The sequence below is a fragment of the Triturus cristatus genome, chromosome 5_1, assembly GCF_964204655.1.
Source record: "Triturus cristatus chromosome 5_1, aTriCri1.1, whole genome shotgun sequence".
In the NCBI taxonomy this organism is placed as follows: domain Eukaryota; kingdom Metazoa; phylum Chordata; class Amphibia; order Caudata; family Salamandridae; genus Triturus; species Triturus cristatus.
In genome coordinates, this window is record NC_140587.1 from 418,955,835 (window position 1) to 418,981,597 (window position 25,763).

Here is a 25,763-nt window from a genome sequence, read left to right on the forward strand (position 1 = left end):
CACCCCTCGCCAAACCTCAACAGTGTTGTACACTGCCACACCGTATGTAGAAAGGTGCCTTCCGCTGTTCCACATCGCAAGCAGTGTGGAGATGTGATCAGGCCAGCGCGCCATAATCTGTCTGGTGTAGTAGGCCTGATGTAAATATTTGAATTGGATGAGTCGTAGGTGGGCCGCAATCACCGCACAGCGCGGGGACTCCAACGCCTCCACCCAATCATCTTCATCCAGGGGACACAGGTCCTGCTCCCAATTATTTCTATTTTTGTGTAATGTTGTAGGTGTGTTGTTAAGGAGTGTGCGATAAATTTTGGTTATTTTATGGTCTTTTAGCTCACCCATAAAGACCTTCGCCTCTACGGGGTTAAAATCGGGTATGTCCGCTTGTTGTGCTAAATACGGGGAGAAGGCATGTCTAATTTGGAGATATCTATAAAATTGTGAGCAGGGCACAGAGTATTCTGTCGGAAGTTCTTGGAAGGACTTCAGATTTCGACCATGCATAACTGCACCCACCTATGCTGATGGCCTCCAAACCTCGAAAACCAGTCAACTGTGACACCTGTGGTAGCTGTCCATTTCGCCACAGAGGTGTTTCTCTCGTAAGCCTCCCCCGCCAACCCATTGAACAAAGTGCAAGTTAACAGTTTGTGAAGACCGTTTTGGTTGTGGGTGGCAGCGCCTTAAGTGTTTATTCAGAATAGAGGACCGTTGTGTAGTGTGTTATCACCTAACAGCCAACGCTCAACCGCATATACCGGGTCTTCGCGATAACCATACCACCAATCATTAAGGACGAGAAGGTGCGCAGCCGCGTGGTATGCCTGCACATCAGGGGTGGCGATGCCACCACAGTATATGGATTGACAGCAAGTCCTCAGTGCTACCTGCACCGCGCCACCCACCCAGACAAACCAGGCCAGAACAGGATTTAGTTGACGAAAACAAGTCGGTCGTATGAAGTATGGATGGTTCTGGAGCTGATATAGGAGACGGGCAAGGAGACCATTTTAAAAATGGCAGATCTACCAAATAAGGTGCCTCTGCATTCTTGGCACTGGGTTTGCCACCCCAGAGACCTTGGGTCCCAAAGAAAATGCCAGGGGTTGCAAGGGGCAAGCCAGTGGTCGCATTTGCGACCCCTGTCAACCCCTAAATGGCGTTCATGATGTTATCACTGTTGAGTTCAAGACACACACAGAAGAACCAATTGCAAGTGAAACAATCCTGTATTCCTATCGCTGTGTAGGAGCTTAGAGCAATTTTATGTGCTCTTTATTGTCTTTCACCACACATTTGATGCAACTCAACTATCATGGAAGATGACAGTATAGTGATACACTACATCAAAAGGTAGAGAAGAGGGACATATAAACTTAACAGAGACTAAATATCTCTAGGTTTATATTTTTTCTAATGTCATTTTTTCTAAGCCAGCCACATGGTATAAGATAATGTCAGCAGCTTGGACCATATCAGCAGAAGGAGGACAAGTTCCAGAAAGAGATGTTTCTGTTGCAAAAGTGGACATCTTCCTACCAAATTCTTTTCTAATCATTTGAAAAGTGTGCTGCCACATTGAAGTGTATCCTGGCATTCAAATGGGAAACCGCAATTTTGAGGGAGGCTGAAAACAGAAATGTCTTCAAAGATTTACAAACGGCAAGGTGGTCATTCATGAGTCTTATTGAGAGGGCTAAAGAGTACAAATAGTTGACTGTCAGGAATCAGAAAAGGTGGGAAAAGTGGAATCTGGGTAAAGAGAGCAAGCAGAGAGAAGAGGAACACAGTAAGCGAAAGGGACAGTTGTGAGAAAAGTTGGATTACAGATACTTAGGGCCTTGATGCTGGAAAGCATGGTGAACAATGGCTAGAAATTTGAAAATAAAGTGGTTTTGGACCAGGAAAGTGACAATACGTTAAACGAGAGTTTGCCTTGATAGTGTAATTAAAAGAATAAATTGGATTGCAGCATGCTGGATTCTGATCAGCCGTCCATTAACAAATGCATTAAGGCAGAGAGAGGCACAGGGAGTTGCAGTAGTCCAAGTAAAAAAGGGTCAATGCCTGGACAATTATCTGACTAACCTTCAATGGCAAGAAAGAAATAATATTACACAGAAGGCGAACGTGGTAAAAACTAGCGGAAGAGATGCTGTTAATGACATAGGCTAGCAAGAGAGTTTGATCAAAAAGGAAAGTCTAGATTACAAACTGTGGTGACTGAAAGGGGTGGACTGCTTAGTTTGGTTTGCCCTATATCTATCTAACTACTAGAAGAGTTATTGTGGACGACCAGGATTTTGGTTTTGTCAATGTCAGTTTTGAAGGAATATTTTCTCATCCAGAAACAATGGAGATTAGACAAGATTGACAGTGTTTTAAAGGCTCTGTACACTGAGCAAAGAGAGGCAGGTGTTTGGAGACTACTTCTGGAGCGGATTGATACAAGAAATGGCTAAACTGGTGAGCCAGAAATATAGGCAACTGGAGCCCATCTGTTCTTCCTGGAAGGAGACTGATTACTCCCTTACACCAACTGGAAAACCAAAAGTAATTAAGATAATAGGGTGACATTAAACAAAGAACCAAACACAAGCTAAAATATTAAAGCCAACAAGCCTGGAGCAGCAGTAACTATCATAATAAATTAAAACCATTACTCATCATGAGCACCAGGCTCCCCCCACCAATACTCAATCTAAAGACTGCAAAATAAATGTAAAAGTAATGTACCCTCTTTGTTTCTTTAAATCTAATTATTTGCTTGGTTCATGGAATTCCCCAAGAAGGTTGCATTGATGTGCGTTACACATAATTTCACCATTTCAGGTATCCAGGAGGAGGTTCAAGTTTCAATCTGTTTAAATACAGGCACCATCCTGATACCTTCAGGTTAATCAAAGGCAGCTTACACTTGTGGCGTCTCAGGCCGGCAGTTTTGTTGTCCCATCATGCTTCCTCACAGTAGGTATCCAGTCGGAATATTCTACAGCTACAAGCTCGAGGTTTGAAGACAATGGATCTGGATTTGCAAAATATTAGACTTTGTGGCATTTAAACCTAAACTTTAAATTCCAGTTGACTAAAGTCTTGGTTGCAAATCAATGGCTATGCAAACCATTGATACATTGCATTCCAATTTCGACGTGGGACTCCCCTTTCTTTTAAAAGATCACTGATCTTGCACATCTTTGAGTAGTATAGAATTTCTGACATAATGACACTTTTCTTAATTATCCTTCTTCATTGCTCTTTTTAAGAGATGCAGAATCTTCAGTTGATATGTATCCATGAGAAAAAGCATGTCCTTGCTTCAAGCATCATGTTGATGCAAATGCTGTTTTTGGTCTGCCGTTTCTTCATACAGGAAGACTTTCATGAATGTATATAGGCTCATCAGTTTTAGCAAGTGTTGCCACTTATTAAAGGTTGGTATGGCACATAGCTAGCTCTGTCCATCTGGCACACCATGATGCCACTAGAAAAAAATAATCTGTGTCACAACCTCGCAGCTTGGTGGCCGGACTCTTTAGGCGTCCTGCCCACCCCCAAGAAAAAAGTTAAAAATCTGGGAGTATGGGTGGGCTGCAAACTCAGTTTAAAAGACCAGATAAATGCGGTTGTATCCTCCACCTCCTTTACGCTTCGAGCGTGCAGAAAAATAATGCCTTACCTCCCCAAAGACTGTATTCAAACAGTCATCACCACCTTAGCCCTGTCCAAATTGGACTACTGTAATGGGCTTTACCTCACGCTGCAAGAAGGACTCATGCATAAACTGCAGATCCTCCAGAATGCAGCAGCACGGTTGATTAATAATATGCCAAAATATGCATCTATCTCAGCTGAGGTGAAAAAGTTTAATTGGCTGACTATGAGGAAAAGGACTCAATTTAAAGCTCTATGCCTAGTCCACAAAGCATTACATGGAGAAGGCCCCGAGTTTCTCAAGCAACAATTCGCCTGGTACCTGCCAAAAAGAGCACTGCGCTCGTCAGAGGCAAAGCTGATTTCAGTACCCAGAGTCCACAAAGCTAGCTGGGGAGGCAGAAGTTTTGTAGCATGCGCATCTAAGACCTGGAATGGTCTGCCGCTACACCTTAGATCCACAACAGATTTACTCTCTTTTAGGAAGGCCTTAAAAACCTGGCTTTCTCTGCGTGATCTTTGTATTCGTCTCCTTCTCATGGCCTCCTCATGACTTCACATAGCGCCAGGACACCCTTGGGTAACAGCGCGCTCTATAAATAGCAATAACATAACATAACATAACTGATATTTACCTGTGGAAGTGAAGAATGTGTCTGTGAGCACTAAAAGAGTACATTAACAAACCAGAAGTGTAACCTTTTTTTAAATCTTTTTTCCAGCCTAACACATGCATACCAGTAAAAGATATGGTTTAATAGTATTGTTTGATACAAAATAAGGCTCTCAGTTCTTTCTTTAAATAAAATCAAGCCGTAATTCATGGAACTTGTAGCTTTCTAAATAATAAGGTATGTTGTACTGTGTATGTGTTTTTTGACTAAGACTGTGCTTCAAAAAGCAAGGAGGGTTCTGGCTCAAGTAGCAGCACGGCCAAACCAAAGCTAATATAAAGAACAAAACAAGTGCCAATACTGTATGTGTTTTCACCTCGAGTTTACGTAGTGAACTGAATTAAACAAGAACACTAGCCACAACTTTGTCGTTGAATTTAATCAAAAATGTGTTTGCTATTTTATAAACACTGCATTTTTTGGTTTTTTTGTTAAAGTTAAATAAAGTACGCTCATTACAATACAAAAATACATTACAACATTAATGACAATACTGACAATACGAATACATTTGTTACAATTTAGACACCTGTGCACAAAAAAGAGAAGAGATTTGTTCTACCTAACATACAAACAAACAACACATTCAAATCACATTATATACAATCTATATACAGGCCATCAGTATATCGCAATTGACATAGTCATGAGTTAATTCACTGTTTACTTTAAACAAAGATTGGCCCGAAGCCAAATCTTTGTTTAAAGTAAACAGTGAATTAACTCATGACTATGTCAATTGCGATATACTGATGGCCTGTATATAGATTGTATATAATGTGATTTGAATGTGTTGTTTGTTTGTATGTTAGGTAGAACAAATCTCTTCTCTTTTTTGTGCACAGGTGTCTAAATTGTAACAAATGTATTCGTATTGTCAGTATTGTCATTAATGTTGTAATGTATTTTTGTATTGTAATGAGCGTACTTTATTTAACTTTAACAAAAAAACCAAAAAATGCAGTGTTTATAAAATAGCAAACACATTTTTGATTAAATTCAACGACAAAGTTGTGGCTAGTGTTCTTGTTTAATTCAGTTCACTACGTAAACTCGAGGTGAAAACACATACAGTATTGGCACTTGTTTTGTTCTTTATAAGACTGTGCTTCAACATATTAATTTGCTGTCGCTTTGGCATATTTGTCTTAATTAGCTTTCCAGGAAAAGGCAGAACACTCTTCATGTACTGCAAATCTCTTTGGTTTTAATTATCAATCCTCAGGCCACACGGTATTACAAATTCTGGTCTGTCCTGGATGCACACTAATTATACCGGTTCATTTTGTAAAAATTCAGAGTTACCCAAAGTAGCCAGTCTCTGGTTGCAGTATTTGAGAAACTTTATCAATCACGATCATAAAACACAAACATAAACCAGTTGCTAGCTCTCTGCTCTAATGAGAACTCCTGAAAGAATCTACTTATATCAAAGCTTCACTCCCAGGACAACTTTCATTCGTAGTATACTTAGGCAGTTTGGTTTACATTTCTGGTGAAATGTTAGGATCAATCCTATTGAACAAAAATATTTGTGGTCTCCAAAATAAAGAGAAAAACTAAATAGTATAGAAAGAAAGTTAGAAACAAAAAGGTCTAACAAAAAAAAAGCATCAGAGTTAGCATAAAATATGTGCCTAATAGCTTCAAGTTTAGATTCTTCTTCTTCTACAAAATGAATTTGGCCCCAAAGCTATTGACTATGTATGAATACGCATTCACCAAGAGCGCCATGCCTGAAACAAACCGGGAAGTCCTAATAATTATTGCTACTAAAGGCAGGACGAGATTCCCAGGACTTTAAATTCTATAGACAATTATCTTTATTAAACTCTGAATATAAGGTACTGGGGAAAAAGATAGCGAGACAATTGCTGTCGTTAATCCCAAGTCTTGTGCATTCCAACCTAAGTAGCTTCATCCCCAGCCACAACACCCATTTTAATATGAGACATATTTTTTTTAATCTTTTGAGTAAAAGTCCATAATAACCTCAAATCTTGGCTATTGCCTCCTAGAGAAACATTTGATAGCTTGCTTTAGCTTCACCTTTGTGAGGAATAGATTAAAATTTCCTGTAATGAACCGAACTGTTAAATGCCCTACCATTGGCAAGAATGGGAAGATAGTTTCACAACAATGGTTCATGCAAAGGGTTAGTCGACAGGGCTTGTTCCCTTTTGTCGTTTTTGTTATGCTATTCACTTGGAGTTGTTTCAGTGCGCACTTCACGGAAGAGCCCAGAATGGATGATTCAGCTACACCATACGGTGTGCTTGGTCTCACTGTATGCTGATAATGCTCCCCTATAGTTGAGAAACCATGCTGATTGCCTGTCCGAGTTAAACCTGTTGGATCAATTCAGCGAGATGTTTTGGGTAAATACTAACTAGGATTAAATAGTACTTTTCCACTGCACCCGGTGACTGATCAAAAAAGACTAGAAGGAGTTGACACCGATTTAGGAAAATGGGAAGCCATGCCTGTCAAGTACCTGGATTTTCAAATGTATCACAATGATTGTCAACTCCTAGCGAGTGAACTAGAGAAACAATTAGTGCCTCCGTTTCCTTTTTTTCTTTTTGGTGTAGATTACCTCTGTGTCCTTTGGGGCGTGTGGCCATTGCCAAGATGTTAATGCTTCCCAGGTTGTTGTATTACTTAGTTGCAATACCGATAATCCTGAGAGTGTGATTCGTAAAGGAACTCAGTAGCTTACTAATTGCATTGGTCGGGAGTAACTGTCAGAAATGATACATACGTATAACCATGAGACCTATAAAAAAGGAGGGCTGAGTCCCTAACCTGGAAATGTTCTACTTAGTAGCTCAGTTGTTCTGGTCAATGTGGTGCATGAACTGAGAGACAAGTGAAGAGAGGGCAGAGATGAAACCAGTGTTGGGAGTACAATTATCTCAAGAGTATCACGTGAAACTCTAAAGCACTATACCATACAATGTTGTGCTTTGTGAGTGGCACAACACTGTTGGTATGGATATCTTTTTTAAGTTGTAAATAGCAGAAAGCAGTCCCAAGAACCTTAGAGTGCTTTACATGAGCTATATCAAAGAAGGGGGGGAGGGAATAAGAGGTGCAACCCAAAGGGGCTCGACCTCCTGGTTTAATATATCTCAAGAAAAAATTGTTTTTTATTTTTCACTTTCATTTGCTTTTATTAATTTTAATTATTAGTTTATTCCCCCTTTTGCAGCCGTTCGAACGTGCTCTGGACATCGGGCGCACCCCCGGTGAAGAGATGCTACCAATGCGCTTCCTCAACTGCAGCCCGTGGCAGCCTGATGGGAACCAGGAAGTGGTTCAACCGGGAGCTGCCATTGTGACTCAGAGAGCGCGGGCTAGTTGTCCTGTACTCTGCAACACAGAAACGAGTAGGCACACCTCACATGCTTGCTATTCACCCTTGATTATATAAAACAGCACCCGGGGCAAGGAAGGCAACATTCAAGCCCTGGTGTAGTTCCTTTAGGTTATTCAGCTGAGTAGATGTCTTGATGCAGTATGTATGGCATAGCCCATTCTTTTCCACATGCCAGAACGATTTCTTTACATGCTCAGTTTTGATTGCCCTGATATGCTTATATGCTCACAGAGTATGACTACAGGCTCGCCTTGCCACCGGAGGAACTGTGAAGCAAAACGTTTCTTTATGTATGTAGTGTCTTCCATATATGTTTTTTGTATTTTTAAGTGTGTTGTTTGCAATGTGTGTTCAAATCACAGGGATTGGTAACTATTTCTAATAGATGGGGGCCGAGCTAGCTCGCGACCAAGACGGCCGCTTGAGCCGAGAGCTCCGACAGCCCGCCAAACTATCCTACTACCATCCTGCTGCTGTGCCATATTTACACTGTGGAATGGTGATTAACAGCCCCCTGGGGTTCCGAGGAGCTGATCGCACTAAGAGCGACTCGCCTACCTGCCTCCTGGGCGAAGTTGCGGTTCATCGTTGATCTCGGACTGGCTGGGCCCCGGGCGCTGACGACGAGCGGGACCTGCCGAGGCCCGGAGACCACATTCCCCTCTCCCGGGATGACGCTCGCCTCTTGAGGCGATCCCGCGGCGTCGGCTGCGAGGCGCTTTTGCTTGTCTGGTGCTGCGGCGGACTGGGTTTCCCGACCCGGGTTTGCTGATCTGCGGCACTCCGAGCGATTGAAGGAGGCGGGGCTAGCCTCCTGAACGGCCCGGCAATTACTTCGAGACCGGCGTCTGGGGGGAAACGGAGGCTGCACTCTCGGGGTCTTCCCCGAAACTACAGGGCGACGCTGTAGCAGATACCGGATGACCCACGAGCCTGCTGGGGAGCACGGCTGTCCGAAGGATGAAGCGTCCCTGCCCCTCCCTTGATCTGCTGTCTTCTCTGATCCATCGTCAGAGGCCTGCTTCTCATGGTGAGATCGGTCTGGCGCAGCTACGCTTTGCAAGCACTTACCAGCGCTCGTTGACCTGCTGTGTCCCTGGTAATTGACAGCGGCGGCATAGACTGTATGTGGACTGAGATCGGTCGACCTGGAGATTTCCTGCGGCCCAACGCTCCGGGATATGCGGGGGCTGCGCTCTTTGGACTGCCTTCTGAACGCCTGTGATGCCGCGGTGAGTGAGTTCTAGTAATCACCGGGGCGCGCTGGGAGGCCCTGCCGCTTTTCTCTGTGGTGCTCTGGCGTGAGTCGTGCCTCCCCCTTCCCTGTTGCTGCTGGTTGCTGTGGTCCCACTGCCACTGCGTGCTGGTCTGTGTTCCATCTGCCCAGGTGCCCCCTGAGGTCGGCTTGGTGTTTGTCTTGAAGGGGGTGCGAGACCGCGCTCTTTTTCGCGACCTGCCTCGGCCTCCTGCTGGTGGCGACGAACTGGTCACAGATCGCCCAGGAGGGTAAGGGCTGACGCCATTGGAGATTGCTATAATAGTGCTGCTCTCAGGGAGTGCGGCGAACACCCCACTGTGCACAAGATATAGTGATTGAAGATTGGCTGGTGGGAGTTGAATTCTCTTTGCTTTCCCCTAGTACCTCAGTGCCTGATACGCTTGGCGGCTCCCCTTCTTGGACGTACAGTTGATCTATACTGGAGGTGGTTGGCGCAAACCCTGTTGCGGAGGGGCTGATCTGCAGAACACAAATTGTGGGACTTGCGGAGTGTTGCCATTTTGAGACAGCTGCGGAAGCATCGCTGTGGTCAGGCCCTCGCACGCAGTGCCGGCGGTGGTTCACGGGCTGTGTCGGGTGGCCTTGCAGTTCTCTCCGTGGTGACACCGGCCGCGAGGGGTTCTGCTTCTTGCCGCTAACCCACCGTTAAAGCTGATACTTGCCAGAGTGGTGATACACACACGAAGTCAAGATGGGACGAACGGATAAAACCCAATCTAAATTGTCGTTCGACCCAATGCGGACCAAATCTGGCGAGTCCGCTGCTGAGGAGGGCATTGGAGAACAAGAACAGGGCTCGTAAGAACAATTCCAGGACATTCGCGGCCTTGTTCTGCTTGGGTTTTCGGATCAGATAGAACCCGCTCATCAGAGCCTCACTAACCCAGCCAGAACGTTACCCCCTCCCTAGAACCTATTTACAATCCTGCAACCACATATATCTATCACCTAAGGACAGGGGATTCCTACTATGTATACCAAGACCTCACAATCGGCTGCCTCGCGATCCCATACGGATCCAGACCTCTCTGCCCATACGACAGTATTACAGGTGGCGGCCTCGCGGTCCCATACGAACCCAGACCTCTCTACCCAGGCGGCAGTCTCAGCACAATCGGCGGCCTCGCGATCCCATACGGATCCAGACCTCTCTGCCCATACGACAGTATCACAGGTGGCGGCCTCGCGGTCCCATACAAACCCAGACCTCTCTGCCCATACGACAGTATCACAAGTGGCGGCCTCGCGGTCCCATACGAACCCAGACCTCTCTGCCCATACGACAGTATCAGCACAATCGGCGGCCTCGCGATCCCCTACGAATCCAGACCTCTCTGCCCATACGACAGTATCACAAGTGGCGGCCTCGCGGTCCCATACGAACCCAGACCTCTCTGCCCATACGACAGTATCAGCACAATCGGCGGCCTCGCGATCCCATACGGATCCAGACCTCTCTGCCCATACGACAGTATCACAGGTGGCGGCCTCGCGGTCCCATACAAACCCAGACCTCTCTGCCCATACGACAGTATCACAAGTGGCGGCCTCGCGGTCCCATACGAACCCAGACCTCTCTGCCCATACGACAGTATCAGCACAATCGGCGGCCTCGCGATCCCCTACGAATCCAGACCTCTCTGCCCATACGACAGTATCACAAGTGGCGGCCTCGCGGTCCCATACGAACCCAGACCTCTCTGCCCATACGGCAGTATCAGCACAATCGGCGGCCTCGCGATCCCCTACGAATCCAGACCTCTCTACCTAGACGGCAGTCTCATACGACAGTTCATCCTATGATCACCATAACATACAAAAAGGGAATCAGTCTCACTATTCATCAGATCACACAAGGATTGCCAGTTCGGGCATAGCCTGTTCTCAGGTTCGAGGGGCTCCTCTTTCCTTTATTCAGTTACCACTTACCTGATCAGGGTTAACATCTGTTCATGTAGCCACAGCTGACTAGAAGAATAGGCTACCCTCTTATACAAGAACACACAGCATATGTTGGTTCACTACAAACTGGATACTTTATTACTCATTGCACATACAATCACATAACATTACGATATAACACATAACCTGCAAAGAAAAGCGAAAGATTAAGTTGTACACTCTAATAAGAAAGGGTCGACATCACCTTAGTAGTATGTAGCCTGCACTCAGTGGTCATCTAGGTTCCCTTCTCGTCTGTGCCTCGGCTCGCCTGGAATCACCCTTCTCCGAGTCACTGGGACCTCTTCCTTATCGGCTACTCTCTCCTCTCTGGCTATTCTGTTAGGAAAGCATCTGTCTCTCAGTTCTTCTCCGCCTTCAAGATGGCGTCTGTCTTCCCTGGAATAAGTAGTAGCTTTACTGCTAACGGCTAGATGCCGCCTACAGACTGAACATGTAACTGCCTCAGACTTTCACTAATATAGAGGTGCATTTCCTCATGGAAAATTCCGGCCCGTAACCTGCCGCCCACCAAATTCTTGTACCTCCCCGTACCAAGGACACGTTCCCAGCCGGCCGGCCTGATGTAGTGTCTTCGGCATGAAGAAAAATACAATCCTTCGATAAGGGCCGGCCTGAACCGGTTCTCTCCAAGTGAATAACACCTCATAACTAAAACATTACTCTTGGCCTAGAAGCATCCCAAGCTGCCGAAGCAGAAAGAAAGATGGAGTCTCTCCCGTTTGAGGCCTACCAGGCCTGAATTCAGCACAGCTCCATGAAATACCCTCACTACAGGACAGGTTATCCCTAATACTAACGAATCTATCCCCTAGGCTATGTGTGCAAGCCCTGATCTATGGGGAAGAGCACAGAATCATGTCGAAGTGCCTAGTAAATAGGCTCCATTCACTACTCTAACCCTTAGGCTTGAATGGTAAGAGACTGAAGTCACATTCAATCACTTGTTAACACAAGAAGGCCAGGAAAATCGAGCAGAACAGGCCTCCTGCTGGCAATGGAGAGGTACCTCCAAGGTGGGATATCCTCTTTAGGCGCCAAGATGGACGCACTAACTTATAGAATGGACCGCATGGTCGAACGATTGGACAAACATGCGGAGCGGCTTGACATCTCGGAGCGCAGACTGACGGAGGAGGAGGAGGCACAAACTGTCCTCGATACTGAACACAAACAGCTGGGCTGGGTGCTCCAGGTTCTTCAGGATAAAACAGAGGACTTGGAAGCTCGCTGCCGGCGCTGTAACGTCCGCATTAGTGGCCTACCGGAATCTACACCTACAGGCAACATGGAGCTCTTCATTGAAAAGCTTCTGAAGTCATTATTGGGCGACTCCTCTTTTTCAAGTATGTTTGTAGTTGAAAGGGCACATCGCTCTCATGGCCCAAGACCAGCACCGGGTGCATCCCCCAGGCCGATCATAGCGAAACTACAGGGATCGGGATGTCGCACTTAAACTAGCCCGCGAGAAACAACCGCTACGATTCGAGGGGTCGACTATCTCATTGTTCCCAGACTTCACTGTTAAAGTTCAGGAGGCGAGGCGCTTGTTTGCCCCCATGAAGAAACAACTCCGCGAACTTGGGCCGGACTACGCCATGTTATATCCTGCAAAACTGAAGGTGAACCGGCAGGGCCGCTCGCATATATTCACTGACCCGAGGGCCTTACAAAACGTGTTGAAGGACTGGATGAAGGAGAAATGATCGCACCCGGAGCGACTCCTCCTGGATGAGGCATCGGGGGCCCCATGGATGAGCAGGATTGACTAACATATAGCAACATGAACGGTTGACATTTTTTGTTGAGTATAGCTTGATCGTTTTGGGAGAGGGGGACCTATTTTTGTTTGCATTGTGTTTGCAGGGAGATGCATGGACTCGTTATGGGATGGCCCTTCCTCTGCCTCGCATGCTGCTTGGCCGCCTTACTTCCGTGGCGGGGAGCGCGGGGGGTCTGCTTCCTTTCGATATGGGGGATGCATTGCAGATTCTTTCAAACACTATTTTGTTTTAGCTTTGCCTTGACATGAGAATGGGGGTTATGAATGATCTGATATACCTTTCTTGATGTGTATTGTTTCTGGGTGGGTTTGAGTGGAGCCCCACGACACATTCACGCCCCTCCGGGCCCTAGGGAGCTATGCTCTTCTACACTACTCACAGCTGCGAATTTTCTTAATGGCGGGGTGCGGAGTATGGCCCTTATAGGTCACACACCCCTTATTATTGCGCGAGCTACATCCACCCCTGCGTGAATTACACCTGGGATGTGATTTGTTGTTTGGGAATGGGTGGGTTTTTTATTTGGGAGGGAGGGATGGTATCGCGGCCTAGTTGGGGTTAGGCAGGCATGGGAGGGGGGTGGGGAGGGTTTGACTCGTGATTTCTGCAACGCACACTCATGCGGATTGCTGTCATGTGCTGCATTATTGTGGTATTGCTGCTGCAAAGTTCTGGCTGCTATGTTTGTGACTGGACACGAGTGGGGGGTGGTTTCATGTTTTGAATGTTTTTGGATGTATTTTTTGTGGTATTAACACATGCTGTGCAGCTTTGGCGTGACATGGTCCAGATTAGAATTTCCTTGTTTCCTTTCAACTGCATTATCATATATGACAGACACACCGGTGTTTCATTCTGATAGCACTCTAGACTCGCTGCTCTTGCTTACTTGGAACGTGCGCGGCCTTAATGACTATTGTAAGGTCCGTAAAATTCTAAGCTACCTTTACAGGCACAGCGTCGATGTGGCCCTCCTGCAGGAGACCCACCTTCACCCGGATAGTCCCATTTTACGCACCAAAGTACTGATGGGCAATATCCATGCTGCGGGCTTCACTTCGCATGCTAGGGGGGCATGACGTGGGTGAACCCGAAGACGGCGATAAATTTGACACCCTTAGAGATGGACAGAGAGGGTAGATTCGTCCTATCTTAAGTGTTGCTGGAAAGGGCTAGAACTTTTCCTTTTAAATGTCTATGGCCCTAACTATGACCATCCTGACTTCTACACTAACTTAACGACTTTGTCCCAACCACACGCTCTGGACCATATCTTGTGGGGTGGGGCCTTTAATTTTACCAGATACCCTGCTCTGGATAGGTCTGACGGTCCAGATAGACGCCCCTCGACCTCAGCCAGGGTGGTAGAGACGTCCCTGATGAAGTTGGACATGTGTGATGTATGGCGACACAGACATACTCGACATGGTGGATACACACACTATTCTGCGCATCACAATATACACACGAGAATAGACTACTGGTTCGCTTCACAGCACTTGTTTCAGCATATTCGAGCATGTACGATTCTCCCCCGCACTTACTCCGATCATTCGCCACTACTTCTTACACTGGCTTCCCCTAAGAAACGTATCCCCCCATTTTTATGGTGCTTCCCCCCATACTCCCTCCTTGACACTGTTTTTAAGGAGGAACTTGCCATGTCCATCGAGACATTTTTCGCGACAGACGTTGGATCTGTGGACTCCTTTCTGACTGTCTGGGAGGCTTTTAAGCATATATTAGGGGGGGTGACTATCTCCAAACATGCGGGGGTTATTAAGTCAATACGCAATAGGCTGACGGCTCTGGAGCGCAAATTAAAGGACCTCGAGTCCTCCCGTGAGATGGACCAGAGCAAAGAACTCACCCTGGAACTAGCGCAGACTCTCCGAGAATATCACGAGGAAGCTGACGCAGAAATAAAACACCTCGGGAACTATGCCACCGCCCGAAACTATGGCGAGGGCGAGCGGCTGGGGAAGGTTCTGGCACAGCTCCTTAAGCAGCGCAGGATCAGGTAGCGGAACAATTTCAGAAATACTATGCAGAACTCTACTCCTCCCGCGGCCACAGCTCAGACGAACGCATATTAGACTACCTGACCCATATTAAACTCCCATGGCTATCCAACTGGCACCGCAAGTTCCTGATGCGCCTGATCGAGCGAGAAGAAGTGATACTTGCCCTCTCGGAGATGAGAGCAGGTAGCGCACCGGGGAGTGATGGTCTCACCGTGGCCTTCTATAAGGCGTTCCAGGACCTCCTAATCCCCCACCTACTCACACTGTTTGAGGATATATGCACCTCAGGAAAGATGCCTCCGACTATGCGAGAGGCGATTCTGGTAGCTATACTCAAACCAGGGAAACCGCCGGAGGAGTGCGTTTCGTGCCGACTGCTGTCCCTTATGAATGTAGACGCTAAAATCTTCGCGAAGCTACTCGCCAATCGCCTCAGCCCACTGGTCACCACTTTGGTGACACCAGAGCAGGCTGGCTTTGTACCTAGCCGGAACTTAACCTATAATCTGCGCATTGTTTTTGCTGCTTTACAGCATACCCGCTCAGAGCTCCCAGCTGTTGCGGTATTTTTAGACATGGAAAAGACCTTCGACTCTGTCGAGCGGCCTTTCATGCACCATGTCCTGTGCCGCATGGGAGTGGGGCCGGTTTTTCTGCAACTCCTTACGACAATATACTCCTCCCCCACGGCACGCATCCGGATCAGATCCCTGGTCACTGACCCCACACAAATTTGCAAGGGCACGAGGCAGGGCTGCCCTCTCTCACCAATATTGTATGCCCTGATGGCAGAACCTCTAGCTTGTGCACTACATGAATACCACGGGCACAAGGGCATACGATTCCAAATTTACCGTCTAATCGTATCTATGTACGCGGACGACACGCTTATCTACGTTAGAGAGCCTGAGACCAACCTATCTTCAGTTCTGCGCGAGGTGGTTCTCTTTGAGGGATTTACTTGGAGAGGATATGACGGAACCCCCAGAGATCCCTACTCTGACCGCTGTTATTAAAGCAGTCACCTGCTAAATTAGTGTCTAAAATTTATCGTTCCACACTATCTGTCAGAGACGGTGCATACACAAAACCACGTCTGGCATGGCAGCGGGACTTACAGATAGACCTGACGGATGATAAGTGGCTCTACTGCTGCTTGAGTACCAAGCGAATCTCGCTCAACGGACGCCATAGATTAGTTCACTTTAAATTCCTTAACAGGGTTTACCATACGCCGGAACGGTTACACCGCTATGGACTACGCGAGGGATCTCAGTGTGAAAGATGTGGAGAGCCTATAGCTGACTTCCTTCACATGGCCTGGGCCTGCCCGGGGGTTGCCCGCTTCTGGGGTGATGTATTTATGGAAATTAACCGCATTACGGACATGACAATATCCCCTGACCAGGTCTTTGCCCCACCGGGCTATTCCCAACCACTTCCCAAGAAACACAGACGTCTTGTGGACATGGCATTTCTTCTAGCGAAGAGATGCGTGGCTCTCTGCTGGTTCCGAGGCTCGACACCTACCTTGGCGCAGTGGTCTAGGGATATGCTGTACTGCTGCACTCAAACTGAAAACTACAGCGAGTAATTACAACCCCGCAACAGACCCAAAAACCTCTGGGCCCTATACATGACCAGGAAACCCACTCTGACGACCTCTGATCATGAAGACACCGCTTCTCTGACGGGGACAGTCCGCAATAACCAGGACCCTACCGCGCAGCGTTAACCTTAATTTTGACGCTGAACACTCAATCTCTCATGCACCTTCCCTCCTGGGTGGAGACCTGTCAGATAAGGGGCTACGGCTCGTTCGGTTGGCGGGACCACTCTTGTGTCTGAATTCCTGGCTGCTTTCTCATTTCTTTCTTTTTTCATAGTATTTATCTATGCCGTATGATCATGAACGGCTGCATATGGTTGTCACCACTTGGACCATGTCAATGTCTCTTTTTTATTGTTTGTATTATTTCCCTTGTTCCCTTAAAATTCAATAAACATATTAAGAAAAAAAAACAATTTCTAATAGATGTATTCACTTAAACGCCTCATTAAGCATCTGTTTCTGAGCCTACACAGACTTTTATTCGCTTTGAGGTGTTTTTTAAGATATTTTGCAAAGCACTATTTCGCTATCTAGCTGGTTGAAGTGTCCCGTTACCTTTATATCTGCCGGCTGGATAATTCTCTCCCTATATTTTGCAGGTTGACAGACATTAACACCAAGAAAAATAGATCGCTGTTGTATTTTGCACATACACCAGCAACTTCCAACACATTGACACTCCTACGGGTAGATTCATTTGGATTTCTTTCAGGACAGGCGAACATAAGTGAACCATTATTGTTGTTGTCATCTCCGACATAAATATTTTATGAAATAAAATTTCAACCCAGCCAACATTTGCTTTGAGGCTACTTGAAACATCTTCAGGGCTACTGCCAACATGTACCTCATTTATTGCACCAATGCATCCTCCATATTAGAGTGCTGATGCTCAAGGGTGCAGCCAAGCCCTAGCCAATCTTGAAACTCCTCTCTGCAGAGCAGCAGACAATCATGCAGGCCTTCTCCAACGACCATCTCAGGCTATGACATTCTCTGCTCCTTTGACTGGCACACTCAGTAATGTATTTCAAGAAATACATTAAGACTGGCCACTAGTGGTCAAACAGATATTTTGGAAAAGAAATGTAAGGTTCTTCACAATATTCACCTAACACTGGACTACCACTGGGTACTTCCCAGACTAAAGAGACAAATATGTGTATTCCCTTATCAGGAGCCTTTATCTTTCCACTGCTTCGAGTTGCCCAAATCATGCTTGTCTATAAATGGATATCCTCTGATAGGCCTTCATTAGATTCATGGTGAGATAGAGTGGCATCTGGCATGTTTGAAAAGGAATACAACATGCATTAGAACCTTGCCTCCCCCCCCACCACCACCTCTCCTGAACAATGGAATAGATTCTCACAAGAAGTAGTGCTGCAGGAGCTCTCTTTTTGTACTCTTGCATGCCTTTGTGAACCTGTCCTCTAAACCTGACAAACTCCAAATAAGACATAGTCCTTTATACTTGTACTAATTGTTTATGAATATTCCCTGAATTTTACCTAATCCAAATGCTGTGGGACCTAATTGTGAAAGGAAAGCAGACATCCTGTATAGATTTTGGTTGTTGTGTTGAGATTGTATTTATATTACATTTTCACATTATTAGTGAAGAGTATGTGGGAATGTTGTTTACCTCTTATTCTATCTTTGATATAACTTTATTAATTTCTTAGTTGTTATACTTTCCTTCCTGTAAAGCTATCCAATCACTTGACTGAGGCCTTTTCTTACCTTTCGCATTATTCTATCTGCTCAATTATGATTTGCATGGCATGGTATTATTGCAATGTACCACAATGTTGTGTACAACTCTCTTTGAGCACTGGTAGCATAAATACCAGATTCTATATCTAGCTTAGCAATATAATAAGAGTACAATATGTTCTAGAAAGAGGTTTTTTTTTGTTGGTAAAAGCATGTTTGCTACATACAAATGCTTTATGTCAGACCTTCTCCTAAAAGACACCAGACAAAGTACCATAGTAACTTTCCATGATAAACATTTCAAGTCCAAGTATTCATGTCCCCCCAGCTTTCCAACTACCTTAACCCCAGATTAGTATCCCACATAATGAATGTTTAGCCACTTGCTACTCTTCAGATATGTCCCCCTAACCACATCCTGACCTACTGAAATACTGTTCTCCAATCTATGTCCTGCACCTATGGCGGAGCTAAATAAATTAATCGTTCTATAAAGAAGCCCGGGTTCAAAAAGTTCTCTAAAATAATTCAAAACATTAACTACACCAGTTGAAACGGGAGCAGAATTCCATTGCAAGCACCAATAAACCCATTTATTCTGTGCCAGTCTATTTGCCTTTCTAGTACTTGCTACCCAGAATTTTGAAATAAGACTTAAAGCTGTTTGCGAAAGACATGGCACTTCCCACTGTCTCCTGAAATTTTCCAAGTCATCAGGCACTATTGTCCTTGAATAACCATTGTATGCAACTATCTTTGCAGGGCTATGAGTATATGGTCGAGGACTGGTAGATCTAAAGGAAAATTACAGCCATCATCAATTGGAACCAAGCATGAGATCTCTAAAATTGAGTAATTACTACTACTGTCCCCTGAGAGATCTTCACACTTGCAATCTCACTATCATTGCAAAAGGTTGACATTAGTTAAAAGCTAGACCCCTCCAATTTAATAGAAACCCACCATCCCAAAAGACTCCAGATCCTGTTTCCAACTCAAACATTTTGGAAGCTGAGCATTCAATCTGTTCATGAACAAATCCATCCTAAAGAGACCCCAGACCTCCTAAATTATCACAAGTAACATTCTCTGATTCTACCTGAAGTCACCTATATACTTAGAGGTCTTTGTAAATCAATCTGCTGCTCTGTGGCTTAAATCTGGTTTGAGATCTGTCACTTCCAAAACTCATTTGTTCAGACAATATTCCCACGACACCTTTGCTACTTCCAGCAGTCCCTGGGAACGTGGCCCTCTCAGCTTGTTGACATAGCAAACTGCTGACACATTGTCAATGCTTACACCACACAGCAGTTCGTCCTGTCTTCTGTAAAGCACAGAACTTCAAACAAACCTGCTAATACCTCTAAAGAAGTTATGTGTAAGTTGCCCTCTAGGGTAGCCCATCGACCATCCCCAGATAAGTCCTCACATCTTGCTGTACAACCTGCTACCATAGCAAGACGCCAAATATCTTGAAACTTGCATCAAATCCTGGATGCCTCTGGACTAACTATCCTCTTGGGTCGCAATAGAGAGATCCCGCAGGGCGCTGACCCCCAAGCCGTCTCCAGGCGCATCTCGCAGACCAACGATCACTCATATCCTTAATTTCGGGCATGTAGATGTAATCTTTTGGAGGCCCACTCCCGCCCAGAACTCCACTGCAGGGATGCTAAGGTTCTCCTCTTTCCCGATTACACTCTGGAGGTTCAGCAGCTTCTCTGTTCATTCCTAGAGGTTATGCAGAAATTCAGGGCACTTGGTCTTCAATTCTGCCTTTTATTCCCTGCCAGGCTCCGAGTCGTCTGCGCCAACAAATCCCATCTTTTCAATTCTCCAGAGTCTGAATGGCTGTGGCTCAAGGAGGAGCGCTCACTCTTTGCTCAGGTTTGGGACATACTGAGGCAGTCCAAATCTACCAAACCCACTGGGACAGTACTGGCGCCCGTACTCGCTTTCGGAAAAGATGCCACAATATTCACCCTAAATTCCCCTCATTATCCCCTCCAGCACAAGGTCAGTCTTCACCCCCAGCAAACTCTCTCCAGACTGGCGATGGAGCAGAACACCAAACGGATTGGGAGGATCAACTGGACAAGGCATTTGCACTCCACACTGAGCCCCTTACAGACACCGACCTCAGAGTCCTGCTCTATGACTTCCGCGCTACTAATTGTTTTTCTTCTTTTTAGGGAACTTAAACTTGATGCTTTGGCTCCAATGGCCGTCACTTATCCTAGATTAAGGAGGGATCCACCACTCATTCCTGTTTTACAGTTTGTTTTGTATTTCAGTTTTCTTTTTTAGGGTGACAGAGCTTCTGGGGTGAAAGTATGGGGTGTAGGGGGCGGGGGATTCTGTATGATGTTAATTCTGTTGATAGGACTGATTTGTTTGTATACCTGTTAGATTTCATTTGCACCCAAACACACATTAACAACGTCTCACATGCACCATGACCCTAGATGTGGCTTCCTGTCATGCAGCAAGGGAACGCATTTAGGCCTACTGGCGCGATAGCGCGCTCTACCCTTCCACGCTGCTACAACACACACACTCTCATACCACTGTTATGACATACCTAGGGGTTCTGTCCTGGAATGTTGATGGTTCCCTGGACCGTGTGAGATGCACTTCAGTCCTGAACTTCGCACATTGACACCTCTCTGAGGTCCTACTGCTCCAAGAGACCCACCTTACAGGTAATCACTGCCCCCATTTGGCTCGCAGAGGCTACAACTCGGTCTTTCACTCGGGATACAACCATGGGCCCCAAGGTGTGGCGTTGTTACTGCGTCGCTCCATTCCCATTACTGTCTTCTGTTACATTAGGGTCACCCAAGGCAGTTTCTTGCACTAACTGCAACACTTGAGGGCCAAACAATGAACCTGGTCAGTTTTTATGCCTCCCCAGCGACTCTGAGCACCTTTCTCCATGACCTTTCCAAGATCCTCCTAGACTTTCCACAGGGATTAACATTGATAGGCGGCGATTTTAATGCTGTTCCTGTCCTGGAGGCTGATAATACTGGCCCCTCCTCTGTTTCCAGACACACTGGGGGTTGTCACCTCACTACCTGGGCCACTTCTGTTGGCCTCTGTGATGCACGGAGGTTGTGGCACCCTTATCATTGGCATTTCATACATAGAACAGCCACGCATCACACCCACTTGCGCATAGACCTAGTCTTCATGCCTGTCCTTGCCTTTCGCTCCATCTCTCATGCTCACATTCTCCCCCCAGCATATCTGACCACGCTCCTCTCCTCATCCATATAGGCTCCCCTAGAGACAGCCATGTCCAAGGTGGCGCTCCACGCATTGTATCTTCGGGACAAGCCCTATATCCAGGCCCTTGGAACCGAACTACAGGCATATTTCCACACTAACGGTGGCGCAGTCGCAGCTGTTGGCACCCTCTGGGCAGCGAGTAAGGCGACCATGAGGGGCTAAGCCAGAGGCTGAATCTGTGCGCCGGAACGTGCCCGCTCCCTCCCCACTACCCAGTTAAAAGCACATGCCTTACGCCTAGAGGGTAGTCTCACAGCAGACAAGCACTGTGAAGTTTCCCGAAGGCTGGGCCTCTTAAAGGAGGAAATTCGTCTCCAATCCCTTGAGGCTGCCAAACATCTCTGGCAAGCCACAATGGCCAGAATCTATGGATTGGGAGATAAAAACGGGAAGCTACTATACTGGTTAGCCTCTCGTCACCAGGCAAACAGGACTGTGCTTAAAATTACTGATGAACATGGTAACACTTCCCGTACTCTCCCAGCGATAGTGCAGACATTTGCCTACTATTATCGCCGCCTGTAAGTGGCGTCCCCCTGGGTAAACCCTGACCCTCCCTCCCAATTCAGTTACGATATACCCCTTTCCCGCTTGTCCCATTTCACCACTGAAGCAATAGAAACTGCTATATCTGTGATCGCCCCGTGAAAACTCCTGGTCTCAATGGACTCCACGCAGAGTATTATACTACATCCCAGGATGTCCTGACTTCTCAAATTTCAGACCTTTCTGATGAAGTCACACAGAAGATTTCCTTTTTCCCCGGAGGTAGACACCGCCACGATTTTGGTGATCCCTAAAACGCAGCCTCCTTCTGTGATGTGTGCTGATTATTGTCCAATATCCCTCATCAATGGTGAGGTCAAAATCTTTGCAACACTACTGGCCACTTGTCTCAAGGAGGTCCTTCACACCGTAATACACCTGGACCAATGTGGCTTTATACCGGCTCTCGGCAAGAGACATTGCCTCTGGCGCCTACATGTGACCCTTCCCACCGACATCTCCTTCTACCCAACTAAGCCTTACTATTTAGCTACTTTGAAAAGGCTTTTGCTACAGTAGACTGGGAGTATCTGTGACTAATATTAGTGTTTACCGGGATTGGGCCCCGTTTTTGTGGACTTGTCCAAGCCTTATACTTCTACCTCACAGCACGAGCCCACTTCTTTCCCCATTAGGAGCGGGACTAGACAGGGCCGCCCCCGTCCCCACTCCTCTTACCGCTAACGAGTCTCAACTGCATGGGTGGATCTGGAGTTGCAGTCATGAGCTTTACATAGGCCTGTATGCCTATGATGTCCTCCTTTATCTTGCAGACCCTGTGATGAGCTGTCCTCGCTGTCTTCTTGTTGTCCTTGTTGTCTTCACCACCTTCAATATTTTGGGGCGGCCTCCGGTTGAAACGCTCAAAACCAGTGTTCGTGCTTCTAGCGCAGACCTGCAACTGCTTCAAGTGGCAGATAAATATCCCTGTCCTCCATCTCAGTTTTAAATACCTGGGTGGCACTTCACCCTGAACTTACCTGGTCCCTGAACCTTGGGCCCCTGACACGTATTGCCAAAACGGACCTCACTAAAAGGCAGTCCCTACCCCTGAATGTAATGGGTTGCATAGCCCTATATAAAATGATGGTTCTGCCATGATTTCTTTATATTTTTTCAGAATCTCACTCTCCTGCCACGGACGTGGTTCCGGGCCCTAGATAGGGTTGCGACCTCCTTTCTGTGGCATGGCTCTAGACCTTGCCCTTGCACACTGCCAACATGCCCCATATGACGGCGGCTTAGGAATGGCCAATCTGTACCTCTTCTGTCTTGCCTCTCACCTCCTGGTTATGCACAACTTGCTCAATAGGGGCTGGTCGGACCTGGCTTATCACCTAAAACTATCCCACTTAGGGTTTTCCCACATACTGGCCATGCTCTATGGATCTCAGATCCCCCACAGTACTCCCTTGGTGGCCAAAACGGCTCTCCTGGCTGGGAGGGCCGCCCTGCGTCATACTCTATGTAACACGGCACTCACATAGCAAACACCCCTCTAGCATGGCACCTGATTGCGCGATGCAGCGGTATTGCGGGGCTTTGGGAAGTGGGACCTAATCAGTGTTTTGCAACTGGGCGATCTATGGTAGGGGAGGCACATGCAGTCCTTTCAGGAACTCCAAGAGGCCTACGCCCTTGCCAACATACAATTCTATAAGTTCCTTCACCTGTGACAGGCACTTCAATCTCATGTCTCTCAGATTCGCCCTCTCCCTGAGTTCAGCCTACTGGAAATCAAGTTCTAATGGGTACACTGGGGTTTCCAAAATTTATCGAACGTTAATCATCCACGCGGCACTGTGGACCACCTCAGAACTAAATGGAAGAACTGGTTGGGTTCCCTTGAAGATGATGGCTGGCGGGATGTACTAACGGCACCTAGAATCATTACTGTGTTTTCAAGGCTGCGCCTGATTCATTCATACATACTATTTATATAGTGCTTAACTTTGCCCGGATAGACTGCATCGAGCGAGTTTCCTCCCGGAACCTACTTGTCCTTGTTGTGGTGCCACTCCCACCGACTTCTACCATATGGTATGGTAATGTCCTAATATCCAGGAGTTTTGGTCTGCAGTGCTGGGTGAACTGACTGCAGTGTCCGGATGGGAGGTCACCCTTTCTCCCTTTATGCTCTTGTTGAGGGTCCTTGATAGCTCTGGTGGGAACCAGAGCTGATCAGATGTTCTTGGGCATGGCCTTTATGGTTGCTAAACGAAACATTGCCACTCACTGGAAGAATCTCGCACCACCTGCACTTTCGCAGTGGCGACGGGGTGGACTGGTCTATGAAACCTGGGGCTGTGCCCTAAAATATGATCCAGTGTGGGGGAAATGGCTCTGCCAACTACCCTAGGTCGAGCTGGTAGAATAACGTGCTGGTGCTGCCTTGTGATGTGATATTGTGCAATTCAGTAGCCTGCAAAGTAGTCATATGCTGTATTGTTTCTCTTATGTGCTATATGTGTGTCTTGTTAAATTCTCTGTGCAAATCTTGATGAAATATGTTTATCAAAAAAAGAAAAAGTGGTATTGCAGATGAAACCTTTGCTAAGTAGGATCAGAAGGCTGGAATAGTGGAGATGGAAACAGTTGCACATATTTACAGAAGGGCAGAGATCATAATTGAATCTTCATGATTAACAAACAAGGACTTAACCCTAGTACACTGAGAATAATGAAAGTGCATATTTAATACATGTGATCCACTGGCTGTGCCATGACATTTCACAGGTGTTTGCCCTTGCTCTACTCCAGAGTGGCATCATTCTATGTACTGTGATTTTCTATTGTTACATAGGTAATGCAGCTAGGCGGAGGATGGGGAAAGATTCTTCAGGATCGACTCGCGTCTGCTGTCCTGTTGGAAGTTCAGAAGTATGTGAGGATGAGGATTGAAAAGAAGTGGCTCCCATTGTTTCTGGCAACAGATGAGTACAAGGAACGGCAGAAAGTTCAGGTAAGGATATTAGTCATGCTGTTTCATGTAAGTTTGATGTTGCAGCAATATGATGTCCAGCAGAGATTTACCAAAGTCCTCAGTTCATCATCTGAAATATTCACCGTAAATTGGCCAGCAACTTAGTAGTCCTGCAAGCATAATTTAGGTTTGTGGAATGAGTGAATGCATTGATGGTTAAATGAGTGAGAGTGATCCAGTGAACATTAATTTTACTACCTGGGTGGTGTTTGGGGTGCTCAGCATAGGACAGTACCTAATCCTGCAGCAGGATAAAGAATATTGTGTACTGGACTCTTATGTTTTATGGAAGGTTATTATATTGTCTCTGTAACAATCGAGATTTTGCTACAGAGTTACAAAGTTGCTGTTCCTGTTATATTTATTCAGTCTCGACTAGATTAGCCTCTGTAGAAGGCATAAGCAGACATCGTTGGGGCCTTTCATTCATAGCAAACACAAGGAGATGATGGACGGAGTGCTGAAACTTTTTAGACACTCACCCCAGATACAGATTTGGGTTGAATCCATCATCATTCTTTAGCTCACTTCGCCATCTCAGTTCAGTCTTGACCCTGTGCCACTGGGAGAGGCGGAGATCAGAGGAGTCTGGTCTCCGGCGGAGTCCGTACTCCATAGCAACCCTCTGGAGGTCCGGGCGATCCACCTGCCACTGAAGGCATTCCTTCCCTCTCTAAAGGTGAAGGTGGTGCAGGTGTTCACAGACAACACCACCGCCATGTGGTACTGCAACAAACAGGGCAGGGTGGGGTCATGGATCCTATGTCAAGAGGCTCTTTGTCTCTGGACATGGCTAGAACATCAGGGTGGTTCAACACCTGGCTGGTTCTCTTAGCGCCAGGGTGGACAAACTCAGCCA

The 25,763-nt window shown here is 46.5% G+C and overlaps 1 protein-coding gene across 3 annotated transcripts in view; it reads left to right on the forward strand.

Moving 5' to 3' along the window:
- RGS22 (regulator of G protein signaling 22) overlaps positions 1–25,763 on the forward strand; it is a 1,028,745-nt gene that overhangs the window by 674,299 nt on the left and 328,683 nt on the right. For all 3 annotated transcript variants that reach the window (XM_085605181.1, XM_085605183.1, XM_085605184.1), the window contains one exon: positions 24,725–24,883. In XM_085605181.1, the coding sequence (XP_085461307.1) occupies positions 24,725–24,883 (159 nt within the window). The remainder of the gene's footprint in view (positions 1–24,724; positions 24,884–25,763) is intronic.